General features: G+C 34.3%; 1 protein-coding gene across 7 annotated transcripts in view; it reads right to left on the bottom strand.

The window, feature by feature from the left end:
* Positions 1-13,848, bottom strand: part of ASAP2 (ArfGAP with SH3 domain, ankyrin repeat and PH domain 2) — a 259,957-nt gene that overhangs the window by 94,728 nt on the left and 151,381 nt on the right. For 4 of the 7 annotated variants that reach the window (XM_031951206.1, XM_031951202.1, XM_031951204.1 and 1 more), the window contains exons 8-10: positions 12,167-12,242; positions 11,627-11,713; positions 10,396-10,404 (exon numbers count right to left, since the gene is read on the bottom strand). In XM_031951206.1, the coding sequence (XP_031807066.1) occupies positions 10,396-10,404; positions 11,627-11,713; positions 12,167-12,242 (172 nt within the window). The remainder of the gene's footprint in view (positions 1-10,395; positions 10,405-11,626; positions 11,714-12,166; positions 12,243-13,848) is intronic. The other 3 variants (XM_023494642.2, XM_012539885.3, XM_012539886.3) reach the window with 1 other exon arrangement.

Genomic DNA, 13,848 nt, shown 5'->3' with positions numbered 1-13,848 from the left:
TTCTCTAAATAATATTTTAAAATACATAAAATGAAATTTACTGAATTACAAATGAAGCCAATTATATTGAAATATAGTTATAAAAAGATTTTTAAAAGCAAGTCAGAACCCAGGGATTTCTGTGGATAGCCAAGAAAGAATCATACTATAACATCAGGTAAAAACTCACTATAAAAATACTTGTATACATAAAGAATAAAAGCATGGTTAGACAGATGGCCAAGTAAGGGGAAAACGCTAGAAGTTTTACTAGCTTGCAAGATCAGTATGAATGAACAGTATAAACCAGCCAACTAGATAAGACAATGGAAAAAAAAAAAAAGACCTGAAATATAAGTGAAGAGTTCTTTATGGACTAGCATTCAATTCACTTTTTCAAATTAATTCAAATTAACACAAAACATATTGAGTGTATAAATAACTGAGGGTACTTAGTAGAGGAGTGAGCAGAGCAAGTTAGTCATAGAAGGTGAGTTCTGGAGATGAATTTTGAAAATGAAAATACAGACTAAAAGAAAGGAGAACAGAGGACATTCCAAGGAGGATGAATTAAATAAGTAATACACAGAGAAATAGAAATAAGCTGTTGTTAGTAAAATGAATCTAGATGGAAGCCACAGAAGGAAGACATAGGAATTAGATGGGATAGTATAAATAAGCAAGTTGATACAAGGTCCTGGATGACAGGTTTGGATTTAATCCAAAGACACTAAGGAATCATTGTATGTTTTGAAATAGGCAAGTATCTAATAAATATGCTGGCTGCTGTGTAGAGGGCAGACTGAAATGGAGAGAGATGCATCTGAAAAATAGAGAAGGGGCCACTACAAAGCTTAAAGATTGTGTTGAAATAATTGACAGAATTTTAAATTCTAAGGAATTCTCCTCTCTCATATCTCCTGCTCCACCTCCCCCTGTCCTATTTGATTGTTCCATACCAAAAACTCTAACCAATGATCTTACTCACCACTTCTGATAAATGAAACTGAAGAAATCACTAAATTCTGATGACCAAGGAGATTACAAATTTATGTCATCTGCTCTCAACTGGACCTGCTCGGCAGCAGGGCTAACATTTTGTCCCTCCCAAACTGATTGCCTCTACCATTCCCCAAGGAACTGTTCTAAACCATATCCCTCCTCAAGCCTTCATCTCATCCCTCGGCTGAAGAGCCTGCATCATACTTCACCAGGAACACTCCAGGTTAGTCCTAAAAGCTCCATCTTCTCCCCTCCCCAGATCTCACATCATTCAGAAGTCTTCCTCCACTATCTCCTCCTTCTCAACTGTCTCAGTGAAGAGGCCCTTGTCCTTACCAAAGCCGGTTAATCCCCCTAGATCAATCCCCTTGATCTCATCCCCTCTCACTAAAAGACTGTCCTCCTGCAGTCTTCACAACTTCTTCCACATCCACCTCCTCTTCACTCATCCAAACTGGGTGCAGACTCTGGCTGTCACTCCTAGACTATTGCAAGAGCTTTGGTTAGTGTTCCTGATTTTCCTAAAGCATAGGTCTGACCTGTATCACACCCAGTCCTCTGGCATTAAGGCACTTAATAACTTGGCCCATTTCTGCCTTGCCAGAATTCTTATACTTTGCTCTTTTCTATCATTCTGTGATCCAGCTCCACTGGCCTAGTGTAACTTGCTGCTCCTCTCACAGACTCTCCATCTCTTGGCACCACGCTTTTACACAAGCTGCTCCCCATACCTTGATCATTTCTCCTTTCATCTCCTTTATTCATAGCTTTATTTGGCTACTTTGGATTCATTCAAAACTAAGTTCAAATTCCATTTTCTTCAGGAGGCCTTTCCTAATCCCAAAGATGCTAATATATTGTTCTCCTTTCAGATTGCTTTTCATTTATTCTGTACCTAGGTACCTATTTATGTACCTATTTATTGACATATTGTCCCTTCTTTCTCCCCATTAGAATGTAATTTTCCAGAAGATAAGGACTATTTTTGCCTTTCATTGTCTTCCTTGCCTCTGGCATATAATAAGCACTAAAAACATGCTTGTTGATTAGACTGATGAATGGCTTGGATGGAGAGAACGCAAAAAAGAAAGACGAGTGACCAACTGATATGGTCAGTTTATCAGAAGGGTCATAGTCCTGATGAAGACAACTTGTATTTTTAATTTTAAAGGTTTTCTTTTTAGATTAGCACTACCAATGCAAATCTTCCTGTACTTTGTAAATCACACCCTAAGAAAGTTGTTTTGGGTGCTAATTATATGGATGCATAGCCAGTCTGGTCAAATACAGGCAAAATTAGAACTTGGGTCTGCTGGATACAAGGCCAGCTCTCTAGCCATTATACCATGGTGCTCCTTATTAGCTCATATTTCTATATAACTTCAAAGTTTACAGAACATGTAACATGCCAACCCTATGAAGTAGGTAGTAAAAGTATTACTGCCTCATTATACTGAAAGAAATGATAATTAAATAAGCAATTGTCGATATTAGAAAGATGCAGGACTTTTCCCTTCTTATTTTCTATAATGAGATTGGATTTAACATTCTCAATCTTGTTCAGATCCTATCCAACTGGGGAAGCTCATAGTGTTCTATTCAGGCTTGGTGGGTGGGTTGGTGGGTATTGATTCTTTGAATAGATTGCTTGAGGTTGGAGGTGGTCTGAGAGTAATAGTGACAAAATCAAAACAAAGGCCCTCATTCCCTCATTAGAATAGATCCATTTCTCATCACAATATTAATTGTTAACCAATCAGAGCTGACTGAAGTATATTGGGAATACCCACTTTTCCAAGGGCATATAAGTGGCAAGAGGCCATCATGATTCTTCTTGGTTTACAAGAGAAGGCCAAATGACCATTCTTTTATTAACTTTTTGCTAGACAATAAAATGATTAATTACCCAGAAATTACATTTATCTATTTATTTTTTTGTCACAATTTAATGAGGAAGCACTGTAATTCAAAGAACTAAATAATTTGACAAAAGTCATACAGCTATTAACTTGTTGGAGAGGATTTAAATACAAGTCTCCTGATTGAGTTCAGGACACAAAAAGAAAACTTGCAAGACATAACTGACCAAGATAGAACAGAAATACGATAAGCCCAAGTATTGACACATTGAGACTGAGAGATATTATACACAGGTACACAAATAAAGGTTTTTAGTTGTCCCTGGAGATAAAGGATAAATGGACATTGAATATTCCTCTAAAAAAGCATTTTTAAAAACAGCCCTTGATTCTATACATGTAAGATCCTATAACCTTCTGGATATTGTTCAATCTCAGCAAGAGCCCATTGTACTGAATCTACAAAACATGTGAATACCACTATATAGGAAGAACACAAATAAAACTTTTTTTCATCTCTGAATCTGAATTGTGTTTAAGTAATAATTGTCCTAGACATAAAGTCAGTGAACTTATCACTTCACGACATAGCCTAAACAAGGAGAATTAACATTGAAAGAACCTTCTCCATTTCAAAGGAAAACAGGTCTATTAGTCATGTTCTGATGAAAAGGACAAAATCTACTTTTTCAAGAAATGGGCTCGCTCCCTGGTTCTCTGGTACTCATCATATCTGAAATTGGAAATTAAGGCAAATCCTATCAAGTACCACTAAGAATAAGTGCATTGGAAGGGGTGTGGAAAAATGATGTTCACCTAAATGAATCCTAAGAATGCCTAAGAATAACATGTCAAAAGAATAAATCAAAGCACCAAGAAATGAGTCTACTGATTTAATTAAAAACCCCACAAAAATAAGTGGTGATATCACATGGCTCATACTGCTAAATGTGTATATGCTAAAGATATTAACTGGTACCACTTATAGACCTTCCGAATAGATCTAAAAAAATTCATTCATCTCAGTATAGAGATCCCTAAGACCGAATTAAGAAGGAAGCCAACATAATTTTTTTTTCCTATTTTAAACCTCACATTTATTGAGTCAATTAAAAAGTAAGTCACTGAGCTAAGTACAAGAGACACAAATAAAATCTCTGGTTTCAAAGAGTTCCACAGGGGTGACAACTTATAAATAATTACACTGAATGAGGTCAAACTATCTTTTAAAATTTTTAATTGTTTTAAGTAGAACAGCATTTATCCCACAAAACTCTCAACTTACCTTCCTCCTAATTATTCTTGCTGAAAGCTCTAATCTAACCTGGAGACACACCAAAATTATCTTTCTTTCCATGTGATGAAATAAATGGCAGCACATTTTCCTTTCCATATTCCTTTATATAGACATTCCATCCTTCCATATGACCCAAATTTTAATTTCCTGACACATAATTCTAGGAAACAGGATCATGAAACAAGGTAACAGTCTCTTTATTTAGGGAACCTAGTAATGTTATGGTCAAAGTTATCTTGAGCTCTACCCTGTCTTTATTCATTCTTTTCCCCTAAGAAGATCAGAACCATAGAGGGGATTAGCTTTAAGTCAAGAGAATGATCACCAGAAGATGAATACCTATAAATTTAAACCAAGAGTTCTTTTTTTTGTCCCACAGATCCCTTTAGCAGTCGATGCTGCATAAACTGAAATACATAGGATTACAAATTATATTGAAATAAAGCTGTAATTTTAAAAAAAGGTCATGGATTTCAGATTAAGAACCTCTAGTTTTTATAGAATTTAGCTGAAATGGACGTTTTACTGAATAAAAATATTTGGGATAAAAAATCTCAAAATAGAATCTCAGAAGGATGTGATAATATCCTGTAAATATCACCTAGGCATGATAACATTTTAGGATCATAGGTGTGGGAACTGAAAAGGACTTTAGAAATATATGGCCCAATTTTATCATTTTTACAAAGGACTCATGCTTATCCACTTTTTAGATAATATAAAAGTGAGATGAAATACTAAGACAACAGATGATTGAATTAAAAACCATCTACAGAGGATAGAACATTAGGGAAAATCAAATATGATGAAATGTAATAAGAATAAATGTTTCTCTTCCTCTCCCCTCTCCCAGGATAGTATTTTATTTGTCTAGCTTTTAACATTTTGCGTGTGTGAGGGTTATGGATCACTTTGGCTATCTGGTGATGTCTAGTGAACCCTTCTCTAAATGTTGCATAAAATGAAATGCACTGAATTACAAAGGAAATCAATTATATGGAAATATAGTTATAAAAAAATTTCTAAAAAGCAAATTCATGGACTCCAGAGATTTCTGTGGTTAGTAAGCACAGAATTATGTTACAAAGGTAGTAAAATCAGTAAGTATAAATCATTTGGTGTTTAAAAAGCTAATAGTAAATCTTCTAGATATTTTTTTTTTAATTATTTTTTGGGGGGGAATACTGTTTCTTTTTTTTTTTTTGGTTCCCCTTGTAACTGAATCTCATGCTCTTCTGCTGGAGCATTATTCATGTTATATTCCCTTCCTGTGGGTATTCCCCCTTGTTCCCCCTCTTCCTTCCACCTAAGGCTCTGTCCTGGGCCTTTTTCTCCCTCTGAGCACTGCTAATTGGTGACTTTTTCAGCCACCATAGGTTTAATGATTGTGTTTATATAAATGACCTCTAGACTATCTAGTCCTAGTCTCTTTCCCATTCCCAGTCCCCCATCTCCAATTATCAGGAGAACATTTCATTGTTGATGTCTTATATAGATTTCTCAAACTCAAAATGTTTAAGAACTCTTATCTATCCCATTATTGCCCCTTACCTGGACCAACAGCTTCCTCACTGGTTCCCTGACTTGGGTTTCTCTCCCACTGTAACCTATCTTCCACTCAAATGATTTTCCAATTAAATTTAACTGGTTTCCTATTGTCTCTAGTATCAAAAACAGAAAGTCCTCTGGTTGTCATTTAAAACTCTTTGTGATCTAGCTTCATCCGACTTTGTGTTTTATACACAACTTTACAGTACCCATATTAAGAGTCATCAATCATGACTGCGTGTCAGGTATACTCTTGTTCAATTTCTTTCATGCAGTCCAAACAATGAAGAGTGAAATAGGAAAAATAAACAAAAGGAATCAGTATTGAAATAATAATGCAAGCTAAGTTTACTCTGTGATTAGAGGTAGAGAGATGGGAAAATTCAACTTGCTAGTCAGGAAGCTCATTTTAAAATCTGTAACATTTATCTTCCAAACAATTGCATATCACCTACAACTTGCTTTCTCAACTATTTTCAATTGCTTAGAACACTGAAAAGTAAATTGAGATCCAATTTCCAAAACCACCAACCTCAACAACAGTGGGGCTGAAGGGTTTAATATGGCATGTATCCAGGCAGAAAAGACAGCAGACAGCTGTAGCAAGAAATATTTATTTGACTACCTATGTGCTCACTGGGGCAGATGGAGAAGGGGAAAAAATTTAAAAATAAACATGAAGATAGGGTGAATGTGCTGGTAAATTTTTTATGCTTCTCTGCAAAGCTGGAAATAGCAAGCAATGTGAAAACAGTCCCATACTCCCAAACCTCCTAACAGTACTCAAGCAAAGCAAACACAGACCTTGCACTATGCCCAGAGGGCTGATAAACCTGAATTGCTCTGCCTTGGGCTTTTTTTTTCCTTTTAATTTGGTGCTTTTCTTAGCTGTGTTCAGTCTTCCACTCAAAAGCAAAAGTTTATCTCACCCATTCCTAGCAATTCACTGAAATGTCACTCTGGGATGCTAGAAGACTCTTATCTGATCTTAGTATTTCATTTTCCTTTTTTTTTGTTTTTCATTTTTTATTTTAATAGCATATTATTTTTCTAATTTTAAGTAAAATGGCTTTTAATATTCATTTTTGTAAGATTCTGAATTCTAATTTTTTTCTTCCTTCTTTGCCTGTCTTGAAAGCAAACTGATATGTCATATATGTACAATCAATTTTTAATCAATTTTCATTATGACTCCAGTCAGGAAAGAAAAATCAGAACAAAAGAGAAAAACCACAAGAAACAACAACAAAAAGATAGTAGGCTTCGATCTATATTCAGTTTCCATAGTTCTCTCAAAATTTTCCATCCCAAGTCTATTGCAATTGTCTTGGAACATTGTATTGCTGCAAAGACCTAAGTTTAACATAGTTCATCATCACATAATCTTGCTGTTACTCCTGGTTCTACTCACTTCACTCAGTATCAGGTCATATAAGTCTTTCCAGGTTTTTCTGAAATTAGCCTGCTTATCATTTCTTATAAAAAAAGAATATCCCATTACATTCATATACCATAACTTATTCAACCATTCCCCAATTGATGGGCATCCATTCAATTTCCAACTCCTTGCCATCACATAGCTAAAAGGTATGACGTGGTGCCTCAGAATCGTCTTAATTTGTATTTCCTTAATCAATATTCATGAAGCTCACTTTAAAATCTGTAACATTTACCTGCCAAACAATTACATATCAACACTTCATTTTCAATGTACTGTTGTCTTCATTTTTCCCACCTCCTAAATTCTGCTTTTTTCCCCTTTTTATCTCTAATGATTAGAATCATCATAGGATAATAATCTATAATTTGTAGGTTGTAAGGAAGAGTGTATGTGTGTGTGTATTTGTGTTTTCAAGTGCTGACTATATGCATTGCATGAAGCTATGGTTTGGTGGAGATGCAAAGATGAAAAAGAAATAATTGTTATCAAGGAATTTATAAACCAGCAAGAGTCATGATATATTGATAGAGATAAAGTTAAAATTAGAATGTTAATGAAAATGGACTAAGATGACAGGAAAATATAATAATAAATATTGTAGGGGATGTGGGAAAACTGGACACTAATGCATTGTTGGAAGAATTGTGAAATGATCCAATCATTCTAGAGAACAATTAGGAAATATGCACAAAGTGATATAAAATTGCATATACTAATTGGATGCAGCAGTCACTTCAGGGTCTATATCTCAAAGAGGTCATAAAAGAGGGGAAAAGGATCCATGTGTGAAAAAATGCTTGTAGCAGGTTTTTTTGTGGTATCTAACAAATTGGAAATTGAGTGGATGCCCCACCAATTGGAGAAATGGATCAATAAGTTATGGTATATAAATATAATGGAGCATTCTCGTTCTATAAAAAATGATCAGCAGGCTAATTTAAGAAAATCCTGGAAAGACTTACATGAACTGATACAAAGTAAAAGATGCAGAACCAGGAGAACACTGTACACAGTAACATCAAGATTATATGATGATCAATTATGATAGACTTAGCTCTTTGCAGCAAAATCAATGCTCCAAAAGAATTCCAATAGACTTGGAATGGGAAATGCTATCTACATCCAGAGAAAACCATGAAGACTGAATGCAGATCAAAGCATAGTATTTTCATCTTTTTTGTTTGCTTTTTCTTTTTCATGATTTTGCTCTTTTGTTCTGATTTTGCTTTCACAACATGACTAATGTGGAAATGTTTAAAATGATTGTACATGTATAACCTATATCACATTGCTTGATGTCTTGGGGAGGGGGGAGGTAAGTGAGGAAGGCAGAAAAAGTCTGGCATTCAAAGGTGAATGTTGGAAACTACCTTTACATGTAATTAGAAAAACAAAATACTTATTTATTTATTTATTTATTTTTTTGTTGAGGCAATTGGGATTAAGTGACTTGCGCAGGGTCACACAGTTAGAAAGTGTTAAGTATCTGAGGCCAGATTTGAATTCAGGTCCTCCTGACTTCAGGGCTGGTGCTCTATCCACTGCACTAACTAGCTACCCCCAAAACAAAATACTATAGGGAAAAAAAAACAAAACACGAATATGCTGATGAAAAGTGAAGAGAGAGAAATCACTTCCAAGCACTTAAAAAAAAATTTCAGGAAAAATAGCTAACATTTATAGAGAATTTGAAAGTATACAAAGATCTTTAATATGCTATCTCATTTGATTTGAGAAGATTAGGACTAGAACTAAGTCTTGAAAGAGGAGGAATTCAACAGCTTTTGACAGAGGCAGAAGATGCTAATATATGGAATGTAATGAGCAAAAATGTAAAGAAAAGAAATCCTGGATTATGTTGTGAGAATGGTAAATATATTATCCTTTTTGCCTGGAGCCATGATATCAATGGTCACAAAATCATACCTAATAATCCATATTGATTGACTTAGTTTTCAAATACACTGTAATTTATATTTTATTGTATTTTTAATTATCTTGTTAAATATTTCCCAATTACATTTTAATTTGGTTTGGGCCACACTTTGGGAGTGTGTGTTTGACATCTCTGGTCTGAAGACAGGGTGTACAGTATGAGGTAATAATGCTACAAAGGTAGGTTGTAAAGGATACTGAATGTCAAATTGAATGTGGGCTTTATTTGTTAGAGAGGAACTAAGGAAGTTTTTGAGCAAGGAGGTGACAATGAAAATTGCTTTAGAATTGTTGGGGTTTAGAACTGTTTTAGGCTAATATGAAAGATGGCCTTAGGAAAAAGGGGGTGGAAGTGACATCTCAGATAGGAGATTGTACCAATAACCTAGGCTTAAATAATAAAGAGTCTAATGAGAGGGGCAGCAATGGGAATGGAGAGGAAAGAATGCAGGACAGAAATGTGGTCTTAGCTCTCCTCCCAGATTAAGAAAAAAAAAGAAAGAAAGAAACCAAGACTCAGAGATGAATTTCCCATACAAGCAAGATGAGGAGGGAGATGGTACAAATATGAATAGGAGCAAAATGTGATAGCAAACTGAAACCATTCATGAAATATCAGTGTGTGGGGCACAAGAACTAGAAGGCAAAACCCTAAGAGCTATGTCCCTGAAGCCCAATCTCCTTGAATGATGCTCCACAGTAGGCCCCAAAGTACTAACATACTGAACCACACAAGACTAATAAGCACAATCCAGTCTTTCTGTTAAACAGTCACTGAAAACAATTCACAGAGGAATTTACACTGTAGAAAGACTGATCACCAAGACAAAAATACGCATTAACTCATTCACAAAAATACAGTTCTTCCTGTGAATGTTTACAATGATAGCTTCTCAGTGCAATGAAACCAGGAAAATACACATTTCCATACACAATGGACCAAAAAAAAAAAAAAAAAAAAAAAAAAAAAAAAATCCAGGAAACTTCACTAAGTAGCTAAACCAAGGAACTGGATTTAATTTATTTTCAATACCAGAAAGAAAATGGCAGTGTTCCAGGCTGCATTTTGAGGAGGAAACTTAAAATGACAAATTATGAGCTCTGGAAGTTCCTGGTGGCAAAAGGAACATCAATTTTACTGTTTATGGTGAACTGGGAGAACCATGAGTCTCTGTCTTCTATTCAAGATTATGTGAATATAAAAGGAAATAAAGGGTCACAAATTTAAGTTACTTCCATCTAACAAAATAGTAAAGAGAGAAAAATCCAGTTTCTTGATGTTCAAGAAAGAAACATGCAAAGTACTTCAATTTATATAATTCTAAACTACTTACTCTCCTAGACTTCGGTCACAAAAGGCAAATGCATTTTCAGGAGAAAAAATAATAATATTCAGTTATAGGACAAGAATGTACTACTAATTACTAGCATATTAACAAGAACCTGTTTTCTCACATCTATTAAGGATATCTTCAAACATTTCTTATGGTGTAAAACAAATATATAAATTTAAGAACAGCATATTCTTGGTAAGGTGATAGCTTAATAATACTGCACTGGGCTTTATTATAAAAAAAAAAAAAAAAAAAAAAAAAACCTGTCCTAAAGAATACCTTTAAAATCAAATCCAACTAGTTTAAGACCAGAGTGTTGGTATGTTAACATTCAGTGACCACACTTTTTATTGGAAACAATAGCTGGAAGGGACCTTACAAAACCCTCACTTGATAGATAATGAGCATAAAGATAAGAAAAATTAAGTGACTTGTCCAAGCTTGATGTCAGGATTAAAATGCCAAATTCTAAGCTTATTATTCTTTCTATCATACTATGACACCTCACACCCAAACATATTATTTCAGAAGAGACTATAAATTATCTGCCATTCTGATTTCTTTCTTGAAAGACACATCTTTTTACAGTATGGGTTTAAATTTCTTATGCATATAAGGAAAATGAAGAAGAAATTATCAACATTTTAATTCATAAAACAAATGGCATAAATAAAAACTTTTTTCCTGTGTGACATAGAAAGGCAGAGCTATTAAAAACAATTCTTGAGCCACTGCCCATACAAGTGATACATAAAAGTGATTTTACAAGATAGTTTTGAAGACATGTCCACAATACGGGAAAACAGTGTCTCACTGACTTTTTTTTCACCCGAGATTGAAAATATTGGATTAAAAATTCTTGGATTGAAAGAATAAATCAGTGATTTTTGGTACTAGATTGCCAAAGGCTTGGTGTGCTAATGATTAGGACTTTAAATAGCAACATAAATGATTTTATAATGCTATTTTGAGAATCATAGGCCGGTAGAGGTAGAAGGCTGTATCAAGCTTACCCATTTCAACCCCCTCCAATTTATAGGTGAGGAAACTGAGATATCAAGAGGGTAAAGTGCCCAAGAACACTTTGGTAATAAATAACAGAACAAGAATATGAAGCCATATTTGGGGTCAAAACTCGGTAATCTTTTCACCTTTATATCACCCTTTTTCTCAAAGGCATTTAGAAACAAGCCAATAGAACCACAAATTCCCCAAAATTAAATCCCCTCACCTCTTTTTGTTCAACTTGGAGTGCTGATTTTAAAATATCTCGTAGCTGTATTAACTGCTTCCTTTCTTCATCCTGGGCTTGTTTGATCTAAATAATAAGGAAAAGGTAAAATCTGTGTTAAAATGGAAGAAATACATGAGAAAATGTATTCCTTAATTAGTCAAGATATTCCAAACAGCCAAAATAACAATAAGCAAGAAGCAGGAATATGAAGAAATTGACAATCATGCTAAGTTGTGTGGAAGACCATTGTTCAACACAAACAGCACAGCTTTGAAAATGATACATTCTTCAAAAAAAAAAGCAAGCTCTACAGAATAGAAATGTACAATTTCATACATTCTCACTTTTTTCTATTCTACACTGTATATGGAAATGAACATTTTGTTTTTGTTCAATTCAGAACATAAAAAATTTTAACGGGAATTTTTGATTAAAAATAACATGGAAATTAAAGAACACAGGGTAACAACATTTGAGGTAAAATATTTTTTAATAATAAAAATTATTTTAATACAAATATGGGAGGTCACATCTTACTATGTGAAGATCTGTTGAAAGAGTTTCAATGGAAGGTTTGAGGGTTTCAACAGCTTTCAATCCATCCTGGAAGAAACTTAAAAAAAGAAAAAAAGAAGAAAAAGACTGATCCCACAAGAGAAAAGACAATTTAGCTGATTTTTCAAGGGTAATTTAGAAAAGAAAGGAGAAAAAAAAAAAAAAAACTACTTTAATGAGAAAGGGTCTTTAAAGTTCTTATAATTACAACAGAATAAAAAAGATGAAAAGGACCTCAAAATTTTGAGCAAATGACAATTAAGTGGCACTTGCAAAATTAGGTTAGGCAAAAGAAAAAATATATTTTCCTGATTCTGAGGAGCTACAGTAAGCTTAAAAAAGAAAATGAACCACACATCATTATTTATTTTATTTTTTTAAGCTTTCCATTTATAAAACGTATCCATGAGTAATTTTTCAACACTGACCCTTGCAAAATCTCGTGTTCCAAATTTTCCCTTCTTTCCCCCTACTCCCTTCCCTAGATGGCAGGTAATCCAATACATGTTAAATATGTTTATATATATATATATATATATATCTTATCATTATTATTTTTGCTAATGTCTAAAATATCTTCTTTGCCTGCAACATACAATGGGAAATATGATTCTACAGAAAAAGTGGCAATGAAGGATAATAACCAGAGGATTCTGATTGTTTGATCTTCTGACATAAAAGGACCTAAACCCAAAAAGTATAACTAGAGGAAAAAGAGGAAGAACTGAGAGATGGAGGAAGAAGGGAAATAAAGAAAGGGAGGGAAAAGGAGAATAGAAACTAGAAATTTTTATTGGAAGAGAATGGACTATAATGATAAAGAAGAATGGAAGAAAATGATTAAGAAACTGAAAATTAGTGAAAAATAGGGAAATACCACCCACAGAACCCAAGGAATATCAAGTTGAGCCAAAGGAAATAGGAAAGTTAGGTTTAGAAAACAGTCAAAAGTCCAAGAACATTAATCATGGGAAAAAAAACAACTCAGAAATAATGCTCATAGGTGTATGCTTATAATGAATAGCTCATGAAAAACAAATGGAAATATCTTGAAGGAATAGGCTATTAAAAACAATAACAGAAAAAACATGAATTTCTCTCTACTAATATCTTAATGCCTCATCTTCCATGGAGATGATGGAGGTCTCTAAGATGAGATCCACAGCACAGACTCTACATCAAAGCAAAAGGGTTAGTACCATCTTGGGGATGGACCAGAATATGGACAGTCAGAGGAGAAGCTGAGCTAAGTGCACATAGGCTCATTACTAGGTTTCCTCCAAAGGAATGAATTTTTGCTTACACCAATTCACAGTGACTTTTTAACTAAGGAAGAGACATAGAAGTAAATTATCTATTCTACTGGAAGCAGTCTTCAAGACTAAACAATCCTTAAATCAATAAAGTATTTAAATAGTAATTTGAAGTTATAAGAATGGTGGACTCAGAGCCAGGAGTTGTTCTTCAGTTATTTCCTTCTCCAACTCATTTTACAGATGAACAAACTGAAGCAAACAGGGTCAAGTGACCTGCTCAGGATCACACAGCCAGTAAGTGTCTGAGGCCAGATTTGAACTCAGGAAGCAGTCTTCCTGACTACAAGTCCAGCACACGATACCACTAAACTATCTTCAGAGCCAGAGATAGGGATTTAATTCCAGACT

This window comes from Sarcophilus harrisii, chromosome 2 (assembly GCF_902635505.1).
Source record: "Sarcophilus harrisii chromosome 2, mSarHar1.11, whole genome shotgun sequence".
In the NCBI taxonomy this organism is placed as follows: Eukaryota; Metazoa; Chordata; class Mammalia; order Dasyuromorphia; family Dasyuridae; genus Sarcophilus; species Sarcophilus harrisii.
Note: the sequence above shows the minus strand (reverse complement) of the source record. Positions and strands in the feature narration are given on the sequence as shown.